The sequence below is a fragment of the Myripristis murdjan genome, chromosome 17 (assembly GCF_902150065.1).
Source record: "Myripristis murdjan chromosome 17, fMyrMur1.1, whole genome shotgun sequence".
NCBI classification, from domain to species: Eukaryota; Metazoa; Chordata; class Actinopteri; order Holocentriformes; family Holocentridae; genus Myripristis; species Myripristis murdjan.
The window spans coordinates 6,369,603-6,391,711 of NC_043996.1; the positions used below are offsets into that span (position 1 = coordinate 6,369,603).

Genomic DNA, 22,109 nt, shown 5'->3' on the forward strand with positions numbered 1-22,109 from the left:
TAATTATTGCTCTTATGGGGTATGCAAAGGTTTTTCTTTTTTTCTTACATTCTTTGTATTGAGCCACCTTATTTATTTTGTTACTTGTGTTTAATAATTTGTCAACTATTGTCCCTGTGCAATGTCTGGACAAACTGCTGCTGGAACACAAGGATTTCCCAATTTGGGATCAATCAAGTACATCCATCTATCGGTGTGTCTGTCTATCTATCTGAATAATGTTAATTGATTTGTCTTAAATATAAGGGACTGAGCTCTGTGTCAGTGAAAATGCCTAGTGGACGACTGTGCCTGAGTTTTTATTTTTTTATGGTAGTCAGTGAACAAGATGTTGTTTTCTTTCTTTCCTTCCCCCTCCCCTCAGAGTACTCACTGCCCTCCCTGTCAAACCTCCCTGTGCCTGTCTGTGAATCCCAAGCATTCATCCTGCTGCACACCTCCTCCTCCTCCTCCTTCTCCTCCTCCCCCATCAGCCAGCAAAAATAATGCGATCAACAGACCAGTGACAGCAGCACCAATGAAAAAGTGGGAGTGCCGAACCGAGAGAGCCGATTGGCTGCCTTGGCACTAAGCAGACTGGAAGAGACTGAAACCTGGGGATTAGAGGTGGGTCCTTTATATATACACTGAACTGTGCTGCTCCAGTGCGCGGGGCCTTGCAGTGCTCTTACCTTGCCTCAGGAGGATACAGCCAGATCAGCAGTGGCTCCGGATTAACCCATTTTCTGCCTTCCCCCCCTCAGATGATATAGAGCGGCCTGCACCTCTCCCTCCACAATGGTCGTTCCTGGATCTCAGCACATAGAGGACAAAATGTACAACCCTCCTGCTGAACTGCAGAGGGATGCTCATGTGCCTGATTTCAACTCCTATCTGGCTCTGTACAGAAAGTCTCTGGAGAATCCAGAAGGTAGGTCAAAGGCATCTGTATTTTTAGTACATTGGCTTACAGCGTTTACCTGCATTTCACCCTCCCTGTAAGTCTCTGTGTGTGTGTGTGTGTGTGTGTGTGTGTGTGTGTGTGTGCCTGGATGCACACCTGACTGATGTTTTAATAACTAAAGCAGCCTCATACTTGCAACACTGAGCTACAAAGTCCCTCTCCCTCTGCCAGGTTTCTGGAAAGAGGTTGCTGATGAGTTCTTTTGGAAGAAGCCGGCAACGGGACCAATGCTGCAGTACAACTTTGACATGACCAAAGGGAACATTTATGTCAAATGCATGGAAGGGGCCAAAACCAACATGTGCTACAACGTCCTGGACAGAAACGTAAAAGAGAGGAATCTTGGTGAACAAGTTGCCTACTACTGGTAAGCAGCAGTGTTCGCCCGGGGTGTAAGATGGCTTTCCTGTGAAATACTGCCTTTAGTTATGTGAGGTATTCCAGTCAATACCAAGCAGTGTGTCCCTAGTGCCCCCAAACAAACCTCTGTCACTATAACATACACAGTGCCACTCAGTCAAATGTCTCCATGGTCCAAAAGTCCTGTCAGAATCCAAAGCGAACTTCCTTCAGGACTGGTGCAATTTCACCTTGGGATTATGCAGAGTATTTCAATAAGACTATAAAAGTTTTGTAATAATTAAACAAAAGTGCACAGTGTTTTCCTCCAGTGTAACTATCACCTACCCTGCATCCATCTGAATCTTCCAGGAATCCTCCATTAAGAACCGCTCAGTCAGAGCTTAATGGATTGTTGTCAAAATAATATCCACTTCAATTGGATTTCCTGTATTTTCAAACTAATCTTATAGTAGAGGATTTTCCCATTGAAGTCCTAAAAGGACTTATTAACTAGGCTTGCTGCTCGCTGCAAAGCCTCACACCCTTTTTCCTCTCTTGAGGTATAAGCAAATATTTGCCCTGTCAATGTGAAAAACTTTGCAAATAAGAAGTTGTTTTTCTGCCAGCCTGGCAGGGATGGGGGTTCAACGATACCAGGGACTTTGGAGATCAACCATCACCCACATGAATCTGTTAAAGTGCTTGCACTGCACAGAGGCACTTATGTAATATCTGGTTAAGTGTTTGCCATTACTGTTTCACCATACCAGCTGAGGCTACAGCCCGTAAGTCACCTGCACTGTGCACTGGTAGCTGCAATCAAGCTATCAGTGTCAAGCTGTTTCTTTGGCTTGTTTTGTTTTACCAGCATAATTCATTTAAACAAGTTTGCAAGTCACGCCTTAGTAAAACAGCATTTGCAAAACCTGTTTGAAAGCAGTGACACTGCCTGAGAACAATACCACAAGTGCCACAAGAATTATGCAACATAAGGAAGTATCTAAAAGTAAATTTGTGTATTTTGCATGTTTGACATCTTATTTCCGAAATACTTTACTGATCCCCGATGAGCAGTTGGGTCATATGCAGTTGCTCAAATTCTCAAGAGAATATGTTACAAGCATAAGTGAAATTATAAGAAATAGATAAAAGAAATAGAAAAGTACGTGCGTTATGTATTTCAATTTCATTTTCAATTTCAGTTTTATTTGTGTAGCGCCAAATCATAACAGAAGTTATCTCAAGGTGCTTTACAGAAACCCAACAGATATTGGCCATGTATAAATGAGTGCATTGATCGTACTTGTGCATTAATCCTAGATGTAAAAAAGTATGTGCATTATGTGCATAATGTATAAACTTGTGCATCAACCCTACAGTAATATTACAACAATAAATACAAAAATAAGAAATGAGCATATGCAAAAGGTATGCCTATATCTGGCAAGGCCTGTGGGTTGAAAACAAATTTGAAGACTTTTTGGTGCTTTTAGGATGTACTAGAGAATACAGGCTGATACCACACAACTGGTTTTTGAGTTTCATAAAGGATGTCTACTTGCCGTCAACAAAGGGAGATGTAAGTACCCAGCCCTGAGGGGTTTCTGAAGGACTCTAATTGTTTTTACACAACACTGTGACAATAGAACAAAGTTGTAAGGATTAGGCCTCTTCAGCAAAGCCCTCAGTCAGAGAAGGTCCCAATTCAGGTGTCAACATCTGTCAGATCAAGGCAGTGCTGACTTGAGCTGTCACCACTGCCTACATTTGGATTTGTGCAATTATGTGCTTCCATATACACGTTTTATGAGCATTTGCACCAGCTGATGAAAGGTGTCTGAGTGTCAGTCTTTACCTTTTCAAATAAACCTGTTTTTTAAAGGCGAGAGAGAGCGGTGCATATCTATTCGGGGCATTTTAACATCATAGTGTCACTTAGAAAATGGGCTTAGCAGCATATTTGTTTGTCTCAGTGGGCGGAGTGATTTTGGCGCAAAATGCTTTTCTGCTCATCTGTTGCCAAGAAACAGTCTGGTCATGCATCTGGAGATTGAATATTAACTCAGAGGATGACGTCGGACTTTTGCATCACTTACAGGGATAAAAAGCTTAGTTTGTCATAGAGGTAAATTTAAAACCGCTTGAATACACCCTTATTTGAAAAGCTGTAGATCGTAATAACCTGATATGCCTGTGAGTTATGTTGTAATGTGTCTGTCATAACTACATATCAGATGGAACAAGGGTAATCTTGGCATCGGCTTTGACATCAGATAAACTGATATTGCCTACCATTTTCTTTTGCACCCCAGGGCACTCAATCAGTAGCTGATGTATTTATTCTACGGTAACTCATTTCATCACTTCGTTTCACCATCACATCTCTGGTGATAAGGTTGTCAGGCTGTTGCATTGCTTTGGCCTGCGTCCCACGCCGAGGCGAGCTTTGTGCAAGCCTGCTGCCACGGTGCACGCTGGCCTGTGTAACATTGCAGAGAGTTTTCCCAGCCCTGTCCTGACAAACGTCCAAACCCAATATAGACCCGCCGAGGACGGGAACATGTTATCTCCTCTGTGAACTCACATGGCCCATTTCATGTCATCTGAGATGGTACTGTTGCAGTGAACAATGTCGGGGTGGGGGAGCAGTCCTGACCAGTTTCTCTTCAGTTCAAATGAATTCCTCATATATACTTTTTGATTTGAACTGATTGATTTATCATGCAGATAGATAGCCTTATCACGCAAATTGTATATGAGACAAAAAAAGAAAAGACACACAGTGCTTCCTAGAATCTGAGAAAGCATTTGCCTTGCAGAACAGGATTCCCCATGTGTTTCTTTTGTCTTCTGATGGGTTTATTATCTTCCCAGGGAGGGGAACTCACCAGACCACCACATGGCTATCACCTACCGCCAGCTGCTCAGCCAGGTCTGCCGCTGCGCCAATGTCCTCAAGCAAATGGGTGAGAAACTAAACTGTAGCCTCCTAACACCTGCAGTAATATTGTATTGCCTAATGAGGTTTTCATTCCAAAAGGCTAAACATGAAAACTGCGCTGCTTAAATGCAATGTAGCTCCATGCCAAAAAAAGAATAGGTTTATTATATGTTCATTAGGGTAGAAAGGAAAGTGTCAAACTACACGACCATAAGCAGCCCTTAATGCTTATGGCCCTCCCTTAAGGAGGGCCATCCCATTTTTGCCTAGGCAAAGGCTTTAAAACAGCTAATTATAGAAGTTTTGCTTTAATATCAGCACTTGTGTAACTATTTAATTATTTATTTTTTATTTTTTTCAAATGGTGCATTTGTCATTTTGGAGCAAAACTTTTACAGATAAGCTTAGGGAAAACATGTGTTATCCAAAACTCTGTGTGTTGCACAATATGGGGATACACAATGTTGCGTGCCCTGTCCCACTGGTGATAAAATATATAATATAGTCTATTCAAATATGAAGAAGGGGAATCTAGAACTTTAAGGTCAAAGAGTGAAACTGTGAAGTTGTTTTTACATTTTGTTCTTGTTTTTTTTTCTTCTTTTTCTACAAAGTCATTTACCATGTCAAGTCATCCTTCACACTTATTCCCCAGTCTCTGCTTAATGTAATGCTTGTATCCTACTGTAGAATTGTATCCATGCATGTAAGGTCATGTAGTGTCTATCTATGTTAAATAAATAAATTAAAAAAAATGTCCTTAATTAAGGAGTGAAAAAGGGAGACAGGGTGTCCATCTACCTTCCCATGATCCCAGAGCTGGTCTACACAATGCTGGCCTGTGCCAGGATAGGCGCTGTTCACTCCATCGTGGTAAGTAGTGTGACGAATGCTCCCTTTCCTTAACTCATTTCAAAGCATTTTTTTACGAGCCATGAAACAGCAAACAGTATTTTTATAATCATTTATATTCATGATTGTTGTTTGTTTTACCCTACTTGGAGCACCAAATGCATGAGATTTGTTGCATGAAGACAAGACATGTAGTATAAGCCAAGTCATCAAGTTTGGTTTCTAAATAGTGTAAAAATGTTGTGTTATCATGTATGGCAAGTCTCACCCCCATCTGGCAGTGGGAGTCAGTGCAAGAATTGTTTTCAAATACTGTTTGACTCATGTCTGGCACGCATAATCTGCCATCTGTGTGGAGGAAATGCCCACTTCCCTTCATCTCAGTTCATTTGAAGGGTCCCATTTTTTTTTGCAGGTAAACAATTAGGTTAGCATAGTTTGCTGCTCTGACCCCATTCCCACCACAAGGAAGCACTCCAGTTTAACCCAAGATCCTGTTTCTGTTAGCTCAGGCTGGCCCGGCCCTGCAGTTATCATCTGCTCCGTGTGTGAACAGCAGCACAGGCAGCACCTGCAATGCAATATATGGGTCAGACTTTTACTGGCTGTATGCAGCTTGGGAGGGGATCAAAGTATGTGTAGCACTGCGAGCGAGCCAACACTATTTAAACTATTCAGCCTCCCCAGTCCTTTTTAAAGGTTAGTGTTGCTGTTAAAAATACACACAGGGGGGGCTTTTATGAAGTGCGCAGGGCTATTTTTGATAGACTTAAATATAAGCGACCTTGGCTGTCCCAGGACATTGATGTAGAATCTTCAATTTATTGGCTTTGTAATGTTTGACATGAATGTCAAATAGCCATACAAGCATTTTTGGGTTATTGCCAGCATCTTGCTCATTCTCAGGTGACTGTTATTGCCCCTGATGAATTTGCTTGGGCATAAAATTAAATCATAGTTAGAGCCACGATGTATGCAGTGACATTTGCTGAGTCCAGAGTCCTCAATGTCCTGACTCATAATGCTGTCATCAAGAGAGACACTTTATACTCTGTGAACTATTAACCTCGGCCAGAACACCAGCGCCTGGTGGGAGAAGTAGCCAGCTGATCTTATTCTGTTATAGATGGCTGCTACTATCCAAAAAAGGTTTCCTCTTTAATCTCTATCAAGGTCACTCCATTATATAATGTGATGAAATGGGAGGCTATGGACAGGGCATGTGTCCGCCCATGTGTCCTCCAACAGTGAAGTCACAGGTCGTATCTCGGACATCACTAGGGTCACTTTGACAAAACTCAGATGAATCCTTCACTCTGTCTTACTGTATTTGAAAAATAACACCAGTTGGCTTGATAGAGGCACTATAATTAAACATCTAAAATGATCAAAAGTGATATCTCAGATGCAGTTGGTTTCATTTTGATGAACCTTGGAGAAATGCTGAATTTTGGCACTGTGTCTAGCCCTAGGTAGAGTGCAGATCGGGCCACATATTTTTGTCTGAACCCGACCCGAGATGGGAGCATAATAACCAAACCCGACCCAAACCCAACAGGCATTCTTTTTTGTGTCTGAACCTGACCCGAGCCCCAGATTTTGCTTGTCCTCCATCAACAGGTTACATTCACCATCTGAAGTAGGCAATGTATTGACTTTAGCGTCGTCACGCAAACTCCAACACTATACAGGAAGATGCCCAGAACAGACAGTAGGTCCATCATTTTTCACTAAAAGAATCCTGACATGGCCGTACCCGACGTGAACCTGAACATGATTTCTAAGTTTTTGTCTGAATCTGGCCTGACCCATCAGGCCCCAACAGGCCTGGGTCAGGTATCCACACTCTAGCCCTAGGTTACAATGATTGGCCTGGTGGGGGCGCCATGCTTAAAGGTGCAACATGCAAAATTGATGTTTAGACTCAACTGACAAGGCTGGTGATGCAAACCATGTAGACTCCACTATCAAAATTTGAGCTTAACCCACTTTTTTAAATTAGTTGAGTCTAAATGGTTCTTGTCCAGCGACTCAGCCAACAAATGATGTGCTTATTCCTCATTTTATTGCATACTAAGTAATGCACCTTTAAATCAACACTTTGATAACTAGTGCTCTTTTTAAAAGGCAAAAATTCCAAGTCTGTGACTCCAAGCCTGTAAGCAGAGGCGGAAATGACCAATTACTTTTACTCATGGTGCTTTAATTGAGTAGCTTTTTTTGTGTACTAGTACTTTGTGAGTATTTTTTAAGTCAGTAACTTTACTTGTACTTAAACACTTTTTTGTTTGTCCTTCACTACATTCTAAATCACATCAAATGATCAATGACAGATTGTGGAACCTTTCACAATAGAAGCTCAGTCAGCAGAGATGAGAAGAGGAACCTGCTTCTACTTTATAGGTTTTACTTTTTGTCATATCCAAATTTCACAATAAAAGCTGCACCATGAAAAACTGCAGCGAGGACCATTTAGACTCAACTGGCAAAAGTGTGGAATAAGTGTGGAGAAACGGAGAAAAACATCACTGAGCTGGCCTGACGATGAGAACCATGCAGACTCAACCATCATATCATATGCTTATTCCACATCTGTCAGCTGAGTCTACACAGTCATCAACCCTCAGTAATTTTATGTAATGTCCCTTTAAAAGAATGTAGTTTGTACTGTGTTCTCTCCTCCTTTTCTAGCTGCATGGAAACGATCACTCCTGACACAGTTACAGTTCTGAAAAAGTCACTATTACTCCCAGTACATTTTAAATGAGCTGCTTTTTACTTTTGCAACAGATTTGTACAGCAGTATTTCTGTTTCTACTGCAGTAAAATATCAGCAAAGTAACTTCTACTTGAGCAGCAACTTGTAGTACTCTTTCCACCACTGCCTGTAAGTCTGACCGACACAAAACCAGCTGCACATATCTATCTATCTGAGCTATCTGTACAAACATGGATGATGCATTTTGTCACTATGTTCCTACATAAGAAAAGCAGAGCTGATCGAATCAGGACGCCATAACTTCAGGGGAAACTCAGACTCAAAGAAGGCAATAATGACTCCAGCATTCTGTTTCTTTCTGTCTCTCTCTTTCTCTCTCTCTCTCTCTCTCCATGTATGTGTATTCAGTTTGCCGGTTTCTCCTCGGACTCTCTGTGTGAGAGGATCATGGACGCTCAGAGCAGAATCCTGGTGACAGCAGGTAGGTCTAGCACGATGACAAGACATAACGTGATGTATCTCGCCGCTGTTTGGCCTCGACCCTCCGAGCATCCTCACATGACAACAGCAGGATGTGATGGATTGTTGTGATCCGGGTTTGTTAAGGGTGGTTTTCAAGTTGTAAAGTGACGACATATAAGTCGGTCTGTAAATAGAGCCTGCCAGATGATAGGGCTCATCATCTGTCCATCATCTGTCTCCGTGTCATCTGTCTCTCCCTCCCCCCCTCTGCCCTTTGCTCTCTTTCCATCCCTCCATGTCTTACAGATGGTGTTTACCGAGGAGAGAAGCTGATCAACCTGAAACAGATCACGGACGAGGCTCTGGAGAAGTGCAGGGAAAAGTAGGTCCTGTTTACATGGATATACACTATATTACCAAAAGTATTCGCTCACCCATTCAAATGATCAGAATCAGGTGTCCTAATCACTTGGCCTGGCCACAGGTGTATAAAATCAAGCACTCAGGCATGCAGACTGTGAAACAAGACATTTGTGAAAGAATGGGCCGCTCTCAGGAGCTCAGTGAATTCCAGCGTGGAACTGTCATAGGATGCCACCTGTGCAACAAATCCAGTCGTGAAATTTCCTCGCTCCTAAATATTCCACAGTCAACTGTCAGCTCTATTATAACAAAATGGAAGCGTTTGGGAACAACAGCAACTCAGCCACGAAGTGGTAGGCCACGTAAAGTGACGGAGAGGGGTCAGCGGATGCTGAAGCGCATAGTGCAAAGAGGTCGCCGACTTTCTGCACAGTCAATTGCTACAGAGCTACAAACTTCATGTGACCTTCAGATTAGCCCAAGTACAGTACGCAGAGAGCTTCATGGAATGGGTTTCCATGGCCGAGCAGCTGCAGCCAAGCCACACATCACCAAGTGCAATGCAAAGCGTCGGATGCAATGGTGTAAAGCACGCCGCCACTGGCCTCTAGAGCAGTGGAGACGCGTTCTCTGGAGTGATGAATCACGCTTTTCCATCTGGCAATCTGATGGACGAGTCTGGGTTTGGAGGTTGCCAGGAGAACGGTACATTTCAGACTGCATTGTGCCGACTGTGAAATTTGGTGGAGGAGGAATTATGGTGTGGGGTTGTTTTTCAGGAGCTGGGCTTGGCCCCTTAGTTCCAGTGAAAGGAACTTTGAATGCTTCAGGATACCAAAACATTTTGGACAATTCCATGCTCCCAACCTTGTGGGAACAGTTTGGAGCGGGCCCCTTCCTCTTCCAACATGACTGTGCACCAGTGCACAAAGCAAGGTCCATAAAGACATGGATGACAGAGTCTGGTGTGGATGAACTTGACTGGCCTGCACAGAGTCCTGACCTGAACCCGATAGAACACCTTTGGGATGAATTAGAGCGGAGACTGAGAGCCAGGCCTTCTCGACCAACATCAGTGTGTGACCTCACCAATGCGCTTTTGGAAGAATGGTCAAAAATTCCTATAAACACTCTCCTCAACCTTGTGGACAGTCTTCCCAGAAGAGTTGAAGCTGTAATAGCTGCAAAAGGTGGACCGACATCATATTGAACTCTATGGGTTAGGAATGGGATGGCACTTCAGTTCATAGTATGAGTAAAGGCAGGTGAGCGAATACTTTTGGTAATATAGTGTATGTGTCTCCCAGGGCTCAGCAACCATTCTTATTTACATCAAGCACCAGCGATGAGTTTTAACCTTTGCAGTATGACTCACCAGGAACACAAATACACATAACCAGTCGAGCCGGTTGCTCCTTTGTTCCATATATCACCCTCAAGTCATCCTTACCCATACAACTCACGCAAACACACACACACACACACACACTCGTGCACACACTAACCGCAAAGCACTGTCAGCTGTTATGAGGGATGTTGAGGAAAACACACACTGGCTGCTTTTCCAGCTTGTGGGTTCGCCGGGTTGCCGGGCAACATGGAGTGCTCAGATTCATCAGGGAAGCCCCAAACCACTCGTCTCCCGTGGCGACGTGTGAAACAGCACGTATGGCCATCATGGGAGGCGTGTGTGTATGTGTGTGTGTGTGTGTGTGTGCATGTGAGTTGAGAGAAACAACATGCTGGGAATGGCTGTGTACACCAAAAGCTGATGAGTTAAATATTAGTGTTGGCCGGGGTGGGGGGCATTGTTTTGTACACCCAGAGTGTGCTGTCCCAGTTTTCTGTCTCCAGACACTCCAAGGTGCCCTGAAATTGTCCTTTCAAAATAGGATGTATAAATAGTAGAGGGTTAGGGAGGGTCTTTGATCTTTGGCTTAACAGAGATTAAAGTCACATGACGATTTATAGGTTGGCAATTTGATTTAAGAACAATTTTTTTCTTTTTTTTTTTGTTTTGGAAGCAGTTTAAATCAATTGTAAAATTGTAAAATGATTGTATTCAGGACTCTTAGCCCAAATTTTATATCCATTAAATAAAACATGCAGTAATGTGACGGTATCCTTTGTCTTCTGAAATGTGGGGAGGACTCAGACAACAGAGTTCCTTACACACACACACACACAAACTGAATTGAAATGCATGCATTCAGTGAAAGAATCATTCCACCCCAAATAAACTGAAATATTCTCTGTCATGCCACCAGACTATACACTGTCCATGAATGCAGATAGTTCTGATTTAAGAAAGCAGTCAGAAGCCATGAAAAGATGTCTTGGCACTGCGTACCGCCTCTGACATCATTCTTCACCTCCTCACAGAGCGTCGTCCACCGTCACTAAATGCCTCGTCGTCAAGCACCACGCGCTGAGGGCCAAAGGCGGAGCTGCTTGCAATAAACTGCAGGTAGGTGCATTATGAGGATTGCAGCCCAAGGCTCTCTATTCACTGAGTAAGTGTGACAGTTGAGCTGTATGATATGATGAACTTTTGCTGCATTTACAAAACCCGCTGTGAACCCACTGACCCTGCACAATCCACAGCCTCCCACATGCACAGAGCTCACACCACCAGCAACCGTCCAGCTGGCTCTTCCTTTGTCCCATGTGACACTGTATACACTAGGAACTATTATCAAATACCAATATGACAGGCTTAAATCTTTGGATGTTCATGATTAATCAATGACCATTTAATCACCATTAAGAATGTGAGTGATTGGTGTTAATGATAATTGATTAATTTGTGGTTTATGTATTATACACATGTAGGCTATTTCCTGCACTGTTTCTTCTTTTTTTTTTCTTCCAATAATACAGTTATCTCTATTGCTATAATTCATCATAAGTTGAGTTACATAAGTTAAGTTGTTGTCATATGTCTACTCTGTGTCTTAAATGTCAAGCTGCAGCTCAAATGTTCAAAAAAAGCACTGATAGATCTCTACATTCATAAGCAAAATTGTATGCTTTTTTCATGGATTAATCAATTAATTTATCCTGATCATGAATAATCAGTTAAGTGATTGTTAATGTTACTAACTGATTAATGTAATTTCAAAACATCTTCTGAACTTCATATCTATCATCCTCATATATTTAGTTAATAGGAAAATATGTATATGTGTGATATTAAAGCATAGGCTATAGTGGCTGCTGCAGCACTTACATGTGCTTCATATGTTTATGATATATCATTTAATATATGCACCTTCTGATTTTTAGTAATTAAGCAAAACAGCATGTTTTAAGGTGGCCATCCTGCACTTTTAAGGTGATTTAGCTCAAGGTTTTTTTTTTTTTTTTTAAAGTCTAAGTGTTGTAGATTTTTCTCAGCTCACAGAGGATGTTCCATTACAGTTATAACATGAAGTAGTTTTTACACGACAACAGCGATGTGTAACATTGCCCGTAAACTGATTACACACATTTTTGCAGAGTGACTGCAGAATGGAGAACTTGCTGCAAAGAGACTGGATAAATTCTTGCCAGTTCAGTAGACGTGGTGTGTCGCCACCTGTGCTCTTGGCGCCCCGTGTGGGTTCATGTGCTGATTTGTGCTCTGTTCCCCTGGTGGATTCAGACCCCCTGGGACTCTGAGTGTGATGTGTGGTGGGACGAGGCGATGAGAGACGCTCCTGAGGAGTGTGAACCCGAGTGGCTGGATGCTGAGGACCCGCTGTTCATTCTCTACACCAGCGGCTCCACCGGCAAGCCCAAGGTAGAACACAACCACATATGGAAACACAGGAAAAAAAAAAAACAACAACATGGCAGCATACACGCTCATCCTGCACTTGCAGATTCCCACTGAAACCACATCTTTAACCGATCGCAACATCTGCTTTCTGCTTTGATAAGCCTGTAATGATGTTTGGCATGCTGACTTTCACATAATCAGCTGTCTCTGCTATCACCATACTGTAAAATGCTGATAATGAATGGTTTTCTAATGCTGGGAGGCATAACTACAAGCCAAGTAGTACATAAGGTGTACCCTGCAAGTACCACAATGGCTCTTGTCTTTTGCAATGTTGTGTATAGTAAACAAAAACACAGCCTAAAGTATGAAATTATGCACATTCATCTCTCTGTCTGACTCATACTCTCCCTCTTTCTCTCTGTTATTCTTTTCCTGCCCCCCACACACACACACACAAACGCACACACACATACGCACACACACACACCTGCATACTTGTCCCTTCCGCCAGGCTGGCCGGCAGGATGAGTCCTCTTATTCTTACCGTCTGCTGTGTGTTGACCATCTCTCTCTCCATGTGTGTGTGTGTGTGTGTGTGTGTGTGTGTGTCCTTGGCACACGGTACAGGGTGTTCTCCACACTGTTGCCGGGTACCTACTATACACATCGCTGACCTTCAAGTACGTTTTTGATCATCACCATGACGACGTGTACTGGTGCACGGCCGACATTGGCTGGATCACCGGCCATTCCTACATCACTTACGGCCCGCTTGCCAACGGCGCTACCAGTGTTCTAGTGAGTCAGAAATGTGTTTTTATTCCCTTTCCTTTCAGCAAGACCACTGGTCCTGCTATGTAAGCGTGTGTGGAGTTTACTGCGGAGGATGCTTTTATCCCACAAGCCCCACGGTGACTTGAGCGCAGCGCTGTACGTGCATGTGTCTCTTTGTGTCAGTTTGAAGGTATTCCTGTCCATCCTCACGTGGGTCGCTTCTGGGAGATTATCGAAAAGTACAAAGTGACCAAGTTCTACACCGCCCCCACAGCCATCCGCCTGTTGATGAAGTACGGACGGGAGCCGCTGCAGAAGTAAGGCCTCGCATCCGCACAGACGACTGTGGATGTTGACAAAATTGTGAAACATGCCTTTTAAAACAGGGTCAGCTTCATTTGTTGTCCCACTGTATTTTTCAGAGAGGGTTTCTCAGCCTTGGTATGAAAATGGGGCTGAGAGGAGATGACTTAAAGGCATAGTTCACTCAAAATGAAAATAAATAAATAAATAAAAATTTTTCCATCATAGCCTTGGTGCAGTCTGTCCACCTAGATAATTGCTGTGCAATTTGGTGAGGTTTCCAATCTGCAAAACTCTTCACCCTCAAGGTCTGTGGGTTATTGTGCTTACCTGTGTCACTGTTGTTTTTTTTTTACATGTAATGATGGTGGTTTGAGCTCCACAAAACAAATACTCATCCAGCCCCATTGTAGTTGGGTGTTGGGACACAGCAGCAGCCTGGAAACCTCACCAAATCACACAGAAACTATAGGGATGAATGGATGCATTAGGGTAAAGTGGATTTTTAAATATATTTTGATTTAACTGTCCCTTTAAACTAGAATGCCTGTGTGATCGGGGCAATGTTAGGTAACCATGTACTGACCTAAGACCAAATCCTGAACATCCTCTTCGGTCTGTCCTCAACACTCCCTCAGCTTACACCTTCTCACACAGTTATTGCCACCTTCAATCTCAACAATCTCATCAGCTGTTATTACTGACCCTGCTGGTTTCTGAGCAGTACACAAACCAATAATAACATAACTGACACCATGTGAGCATTTAATTTTGCTTCATTTCTGAAACTGGACGGACAAGAGTTCCTGAGCTCAGCATCGGGTGATCTGTTAAAAATGTAAGGGACCTCTGTTCTCCATTGTGCTGATATTAACTCCCAAGTGCCCCCTATAGGCCAGAATGAGAAAACATCTCTTTGTGTGAACCTTTGTTGCCCAAGCGTCATGGTGGAGGTGGAGGGGATTATCCCCTGACAGAGAGCCGGTTCATCCCTGTAATGTCAAAGATCAGCAGTGTTCAATGGCTAATCTGACCAGGCATCGGCTCCTCAGTGCAGGGCTGTAACTTGGAGGAAAAATCCACCTTAAAACTCTTGAACTCTGTTAAATGCATCAGTGGCAGCAGTTAGGATTTGGTGTCATTCCCTCAAAATCCACCAGAAAAGAGGCAGACATAGCATTTTTTCCACTGACATTCGCCTCAGTGGGCCAAAAATGCATTACAGCCACAGAGATGTTGCATTTTGAGTAAGGGGCACAAAGGGGGCTCTTTATGACTCATTTGGGAAGGCTCTCGCTCTCTTGCTCTTACTATATTACACTGATCTCTTTTTCCACCTACACATGTGATCCGCAGCTTCATCAGGCTGGTTGAAAGTCATTCTGGAAAATTAAAGAAATCACTAACTGAAGTAGGAGTGGACAAGGCAGCTTAAGGGAAACTGGGTGCACCAAAAAAAAAAATCTAAGTAAAGCAATTCATCACAAAATAAGTGCTGGAATGTACTGAACATTGCAGATGGGTGATATATGGAGGTGTATTTAAGGGGGAATTTTTTCCTATTGCCTCTGCTAGGTATGACCTCTCCAGTTTGAGGATTCTGGGTACAGTGGGGGAGCCAATCAACCCAGAGGCGTGGCACTGGTACTATGACGTGGTTGGCCGGGGCAAATGTCCTGTGGTTGACACTTTCTGGCAGACAGAGACGGTAAATGTCTTGCTTTGCTTTGTTCTTGCAAATGGAAAACACCTGGCTGTTATCTTGAAGTTTGTTTTTTTTTTCTTACAGTGGCTCCTTAACTTTGAACACTATGAGATACATTGATGTCTACTGGTGGTAAAGCTGAGACACTTTACAAACCACAAGCGACTGACACATTTCCCTATTTACTCTGTAGGGGGGTCACGTCTTGACGCCGCTGCCTGCTGCCACGCCACTGAAACCAGGCTCTGCTGTAAGTGACAACAGCTCTTTCAACACTGCTTACCTCATGCTATGACATAACTTTGTCCTTTTTACACACACACACCCCTATCTCCACTGTTTAGTTTTATCAGTGCAAGATATGCCGGCCAGCAAGGCTTTGGCTTCCTACATGCCGGTGGGATAATTTGCATCCGCCATGTGTAAATAAATAATAATAATAAATAATAAATCCATCAGTACTTCCAGCAAAATCAGTGCAAAAATTACAACCTGGGACCTAACAGCATGTCTCCATATAAACCTCCACAAATAATGGCTGCTTGCGATCTGGGTTATGATCTTTAACAAGCATTGTCCACCATGCTGGAGCTGTTTGCTGAACATATATCTAAGTCATCTCATAAAAAGCTGGGATCTAATGAAAATAAAAACCCCCATCTCACATGTCAGACGTTTCCTTTCTTCGGGGTGGAGCCCACCATCCTCAACGAGCACGGGGAGGAGCTGGAAGGCGAGGCTGAGGGCTATCTGGTGAGTCCATTTTCACCAACCTAAAAATACATATATTTCCATGTATTATATTTTTTTCTCTGTATACTTATTTTGTTGTATTTATATTCTGCTAATAACAATAGTAGTAGTAGTAGTAGTAGTAGTAGTAGTAGTAGTAGAAGTAGCATTAATAGTAGTAGTAGAATTGGCAGTAATAGTAATGGTAATAGTAGTAGTAGCAGTGGTTTTGGTAGAAGTAGCACTAATTGTATCAGCAGTAGTAGCAGTAATAGTAATAGTAGTAGAAATAGCAATAGAATTAGTAGTAGTAGTGGGAGTAGAAGTAGCAGTATTGGTAATAGTAGTAGCCTAAAAGTAGCAATAGCAGTAGACGTAGCAATAAAAATATTAGAAGTAGCAGTAGCAGAGGTAGAAGTAGTAGTGGCAGTAATAGTAATAGTAGCAGTACTATTAGAAGAAGCAGTGGCAGTAGCAGTAGTTGTAGAAGTAGCAAGCAAGAAGTAGTAAGAGTAGTTTTAGCAGTGACAGAGTACCTCTCTAAATGTGTACGTGTGTGTGTGTGTGTGTGTGTGTTTCAGGTGTTCAGGAGGCCCTGGCCTGGAATAATGCGCACTGTGTACAGAAACCAGGAGCGCTTCGAGAACACTTACTTCAGGAAATTCCCAGGCTTCTATGTGACTGGTGATGGTGAGCCAGATAACATGTTCTGTGTGGCGCTGTGGCTCTGAGCCTCTCCTCCCTCCTTATTGATTGCCTATAATGTTGTCAGGCTGGAGGAGTCAAGTTCATTCCAGTGCTGCGCTCGCTGCATGTCACTTCAGTGAAGTGTCAGCTTAAATACTGAACAATGTGACTCTAAATGCCTCGCTAAACGACCTAACAACATCTTGCCGGTGAGAAAGTGATGCTATGAACACTCCATGGGTGTCATGTGTCTTGTTCTTCTCTTCTTTCTCAGGCTGCCGACGTGACAAGGACGGCTATTACTGGATCACAGGGAGAATAGACGACATGCTGAATGTGTCAGGTACTGGTAGAAGCTGCTGCTGCTGCTGAAAGTAGCCTCATTTTAATGGCTATTAAGTAAAATTATGAAAATATCCTAAACTGTTACTGAGAGATACGTTCACAGTGTTACATAATAATATGATAATGATAATTATAAGATCATAACCTGTGATTGTCTGTGTCATGTAACTGGAAATCACATTCTTAACACATTTCTAATCCTCTGATAACCCTTTGTGGGGGTTGCTGTTGTCTCTCCCTCCCCAAAACCACAACAACAATGCAGAAGCCTGTGACTGTCACTGATGAAGACTGATAACCTCGTATGTTTTCCCAGGCCACCTGATGAGCACGGCGGAGGTGGAGGCGGCTCTGACGGAGCACTCGGCCGTGGCGGAGGCTGCCGTGGTGAGTCGGCCTCACAAGGTGAAGGGCGAGTGTCTCTACTGCTTCGTCACCCTCAAAGACCACAGGGAGTTTACGCACACACTGGTGGAGGAGCTCAAGAGACTGGGTGAGGCTCTGATTCAGGGATCCAGTGGAGCGTTAAAAAAATCAGCCTTAAACACTTAACTGTAAAAACAGTTGCTGTTGTCGCTTGTACCTCTTGGTCCATTGTGTTGCTGGATGATGTATTTTAACTATTCCCTCTGATACGTGGCCTCATATAGACAATATGACTGCATTGAGATATTTTCAATGAAGCCACAATGAAGCTGGAGAGCAGAAAACGCTTCAGCAATCTAAAACTAAATAAAAAAAAAAAAAAATCAGATCCCTTGCTCTTTATATAGTTCACACCCCTTTCCTGGTTAATATTGCAAGTAATTCTGGGAAATGTAACTCAGAGGCAGAAAGTAGTCAAGGCAGGCTGAAAGAAAAATCTAGTTAATTATAACACTTGATGACAGATTAACAGGAAAAAATTGAACACCAAAGATTATTACTTTTAACCAATCTAAACTCATTACATTTCAATCATTCATGATACTATCAGAACCAAATGACATCATCTTCCGCAAAAAACATACAGTAAGCTTTATATATATTATATATATATATATATATATATTATATATATATATATATATATATATATATATATATATACACATACATAATATATATTATAACACTACATCAGTCCTCTAAATGTAGGGCTGACCTATGTTGACAGATGATATGTGGTATATAAGGTGTATATAGGTGTATGTTTGACAGATTCTCAGTTTATTTCTGTATTTATTATTGTAATATTTTTTAGGATGAATGCACATATTTATATATGCACATACTTGTGTACAAATTTCTAATGCACATAATTTAAAATTTCTTGTTTATTTTTGTATTTCTGATCATTTCAGTCATGCTTAGATATAATATATGCTTCTCTTGAGAATCTGAGCTACAGCAGTTGACTCAGTTTCCTCTTGGAGATCAATAAAGTATTTCTGATTCTGATGACCCTTCACAATCTTTTCAGAAGTAAGCCCAGACGGCATGTATTCTGAATGCATAATGCTTCCTTTCTCTTGTTCATTTTCAGTGAGAGAGAAAATTGGACCAATCGCCACGCCGGATTTCATTCAGAATGCCCCGGCGCTGCCAAAAACTCGCTCAGGTAACAGCCGAACACCACCGTAAAGTTGCATCTACTCTGCTTCTATCCCGTCTCCATTCCGCTGACTGATCGTATGCACCCACAGGGAAGATCATGAGGCGGATCCTCCGGCAGGTCGCGCGCAACGAGAAGGACCTGGGTGACCTCTCAACCCTGGCTGACCCCAAGGTGGTGGAAATCCTGTTCAGCCAGAGGTGTGAAGCCGCGGCCTGAGCGACACGCCCTCTCCTCAGGCCCGGGACGCCCTCTCAGCGGTGCAGATCAACACAAATCACAACGCGCTGGTTTTGCCTCAGCCTCCGAGTGTTTGCCGGCACTCTTTGGGACTGTATAGCGGGGCTGGGATCAGAAAAATAGGCTACTGACTTCGAGATGTGTGAATAGTTGTTTTATGGGGCGTAAAGAAAGTAGAGAGTAATTGCAAAGGCCGCACACACACACACACACAAGTGGTGCACCAAGTTTCATATGTCTAGTGAACATGATGCTGTCGTTGATGACACAGTGTTAATTACATCTATGGTTGGGCCAAATCGTAAGCAAACTGGACACAGAATCACTATCTTTTATATTTTCTTAAAAGTCGGTGACAATAATTTCGCCATCATTCTCTCTGTCTGCAAAACAATCGGTGAGCTCTGGCTTAGGGCTTGTTTTTTTTTTTGGTTTTTTTTTAAATAGTATTACTTTCCAATCAGGTGACGCTGCTCTGTTTGAATAAGTGTGAGCAAGTCAGCTTTGCACAGTTTCTGAATGATGACTGATGTACATTGTAAATTCATATATTTCTATGACTTGGGAATAAACTGTATAATCCTGTTTGATGTTTTCTGCCTCCTCACGCTGCGGTGTGGTGCAGCCGCTGGTTCAAGTTTCAGCGACGCCCTCTGGTGGTAGGAATCGCTCCCTGCAGGCGCGATCTGATGGCTTCGCTGTTTACTGTAAAAGCTTTTGCTCTCCTGCCAAAGCGTTCTGCCTTTTTGTCGTCTGCGGTTGAGCCACTAATGAGACACACACGCGGCTTTGATGATCTGATCGGTGCAACGGGGAGCAGCGATTAGGAACACAAAGAGACAGAGCGGATGGAGAAGGCAGCACGGTTTGATCTTAAGTGCCCTGGATTTGTCGGAGGTGAAATTACAAGCATTAGTGCACTTGAGAGAAAAGAAAAAAGAAATAATAATCTGTATTTTTAGGAGATTAGATTGCCTCAGGGTGCTGTGAAAGTGGCTCTGCGGGATGTCCTCTAATCAAAGTGCAGTTCCCCTTTAACGTGGTGTGTCATGCACAGGGAATGAATGGACACAGGTTCCCTTTCTCCTTTCCACCCCAGTTCACATCACCTGTGGCAGGAACACTAGTCTTAGCCTGCCTCATGGTCAAAACTGTTGTGTAATTTCCCTCAGTGACGCAGAAATCTACTATCAAAGGCACATAATCAACAGTTAGAAATGCTTTTCAAGAGTCGAGCACGGTGAGAAGACGGTAAAATTCTAACTCATTAGAAAGGTGAAAAAAGTGGGGTCACCCAGCATCCATCGAGTCCCAAGAGTCTTTTCTCCTTTTTCCTTTTCAGTTTGTGTTCTCTATTGTTTACAGTGGTACCAGCCTGAAATAACAAAACAGTGGCCATGACCACAAGTATGTCTTCCTAAAAGGCTTTGGTATGTTCACACACAAAAAAGCAGGTGTTCCGCTGTTTCAGTGTCCTCCTCACTAAACATACAATTATTCTGATCCAAGTCAAATCCTGTTGCAGAAATATCACTGGATACAGCAGAGCATTAACGCTTTCAAAGTGGAGGTCCTTAAACTTTAATGTAGTTACTTTGAAATGTGCAAGAACTGTAATTTGAGAATATTCGGGTGATAAGAGTTTTAGTTGTATTTAAATGGCTGAAGTTCATCTGTGGAAAACATAGATCACCTCATAAAGCAACTCAGCTCCAGTGAAATGATACCCACTCACCTACAGTTTAGGGTGACATGTACAGTATTGATCGTAAATTTGATGGGTGAAGTCTTACAGATCATTGAGATTATAGACTGGGGGATAGCAGATTTGTCATTGTCATTTAACTGAAATTCAATTAGAAATTTGAATTTCAGATAAAAATTGTAATAAGATCAAAAAAAAAAAAAAAAAAAAAAAACTCTCCCCAGTTTCATATTATAAACCACAGTGAGTAGTATCCACATTTTTAAATTTTCTTAAACTTGAAGCTTTGGAGCAAAATTCAACACTACTGAGAGTTGTGGGTATCTGATTTATGTAATTCATGAGTATTAGTGTCATCGGCCAGCTGACTGATGACAATGTCTTCATCACATACTGCTGGTTTGTCAACAGCTAACGTTTTATAATCAGAACAGAAAGCATTTCTGTCACCAAAGTGAAACGTAAAGGTGAGCACAAGCAGCCCTGCTCTGTAGCTCTGAAGAGAATAATCACAGTGGCACTACATTATTCTCCAAAAACACTTTTGACCATCTTTCTCAAGTGTTCACTAAACCTGAGTGATTCAAGAGTTCAAAGAATGAAAAGATGCTCAAATGTATCGAATGTCCTGTAAAAGTAACTGAACCATCATCTTCACTGGAATGGCTGTGCTCGAACTAATCCAGCACCAGATGTGCCTTTCACAAAGCCGGATTGTGTTTCAGAAATTACTTCAGATAGACCAGCTTTTAATTTGTTAAAATGAATGACTACACAGTTTATCATGATTTTAGGCTAAACAGATGGGTCAAAGGTTATTCAGTAATTTCAGGACCTAGGAATGTGTGATCACACCTTATTTCCTTGTCTGAGGGAGAATCATGTTTGGAGAAGTTTCCTTTAGCATTTCAAATATATTTTTTCCCAAATCCCTAAAATTGCATATAAAAATTGGCTGTTGACCCATGTGAAGATGAGACTTGTCTAAGGATAAGCTTTTTTTGTGTGCCTTTTTAAGCTCTCCTGTACTAATATGTGCTAAAAGAGGGAAACTGTCAATGAGCAGAGGAGGGACAGTAATTACTAAAATGAGATCACACAAACCCAAAATTTGGAGATGGGGGTGCATTAGCGCCATCTACTGTTCCTTCTGAATAATGATAATGATGTGCTGTCATGGGGAATTGAAATTGCAATCGGAGCCGTACTACAGCTAATGAAGACGTTGCTGTTTACTTGCATTATTTCAAATTAAAATGTTAAGTTCACTTGGCAAATACAACTGTTTTGCATGCAACTTCTCTTTACATACTTGGTTGGTTATAGTTTTGGGTTGCAGTAACTAATATTTAGTTTGTGATCCTGTATTGCTTTGGGTTAGTAATACGTTCCTCTTCTGTCTAATTTATACAACACAGGCATCTCTGTATGTCAAGTCTCATTTGATGCTCAAGAGGCCACAAACATTTGTTTCAGGTTTTACTTACCTCTGTCTACTGGCATGAGATTGAGACCTAAGATACATTTATGACATTTGTTGTATTGCAAATTGTTCCTACCGGCGTAACCAAACTGACATTTAACTATAGCCAAGCAGTATCATGAATTAAATTTTCAGATGAACTTTTTTTGTTTTGGC

General features: G+C 42.3%; 1 protein-coding gene across 1 annotated transcript; it reads left to right on the forward strand.

The window, feature by feature from the left end:
- Positions 1–97: 97 nt before the first annotated feature.
- acss2l (acyl-CoA synthetase short chain family member 2 like) lies at positions 98–19,350 on the forward strand. The gene is made up of 20 exons (XM_030075273.1): positions 98–193; positions 365–606; positions 744–910; positions 1,115–1,310; positions 4,160–4,251; positions 4,996–5,099; positions 8,206–8,278; positions 8,566–8,641; positions 11,005–11,089; positions 12,266–12,403; positions 13,013–13,183; positions 13,343–13,476; positions 15,038–15,170; positions 15,361–15,417; positions 15,840–15,920; positions 16,481–16,589; positions 16,861–16,929; positions 17,248–17,424; positions 18,457–18,531; positions 18,617–19,350. Exons 3-20 carry the CDS (start codon positions 778–780, stop codon positions 18,742–18,744), a joined length of 2,031 nt encoding a protein of 676 aa, XP_029931133.1. The 5' UTR covers positions 98–193; positions 365–606; positions 744–777; the 3' UTR covers positions 18,745–19,350.
- The last annotated feature ends 2,759 nt before the right edge of the window (positions 19,351–22,109 follow it).

What these genes read in the sequence shown, in the direction of transcription:
- acss2l (XM_030075273.1), top strand. Translation starts at nt 778, where the DNA reads ATGGTCGTTCCTGGATCTCAGCACATAGAGGACAAAATGTACAACCCT. An exon ending in GGACGGGAGCCGCTGCAGAA is followed by an intron (nt 13,477 to 15,037) that starts GTAAGGCCTCGC and finishes TGCCTCTGCTAG; the next exon opens with GTATGACCTCTCCAGTTTGA. An exon ending in CACTGAAACCAGGCTCTGCT is followed by an intron (nt 15,418 to 15,839) that starts GTAAGTGACAAC and finishes CTCACATGTCAG; the next exon opens with ACGTTTCCTTTCTTCGGGGT.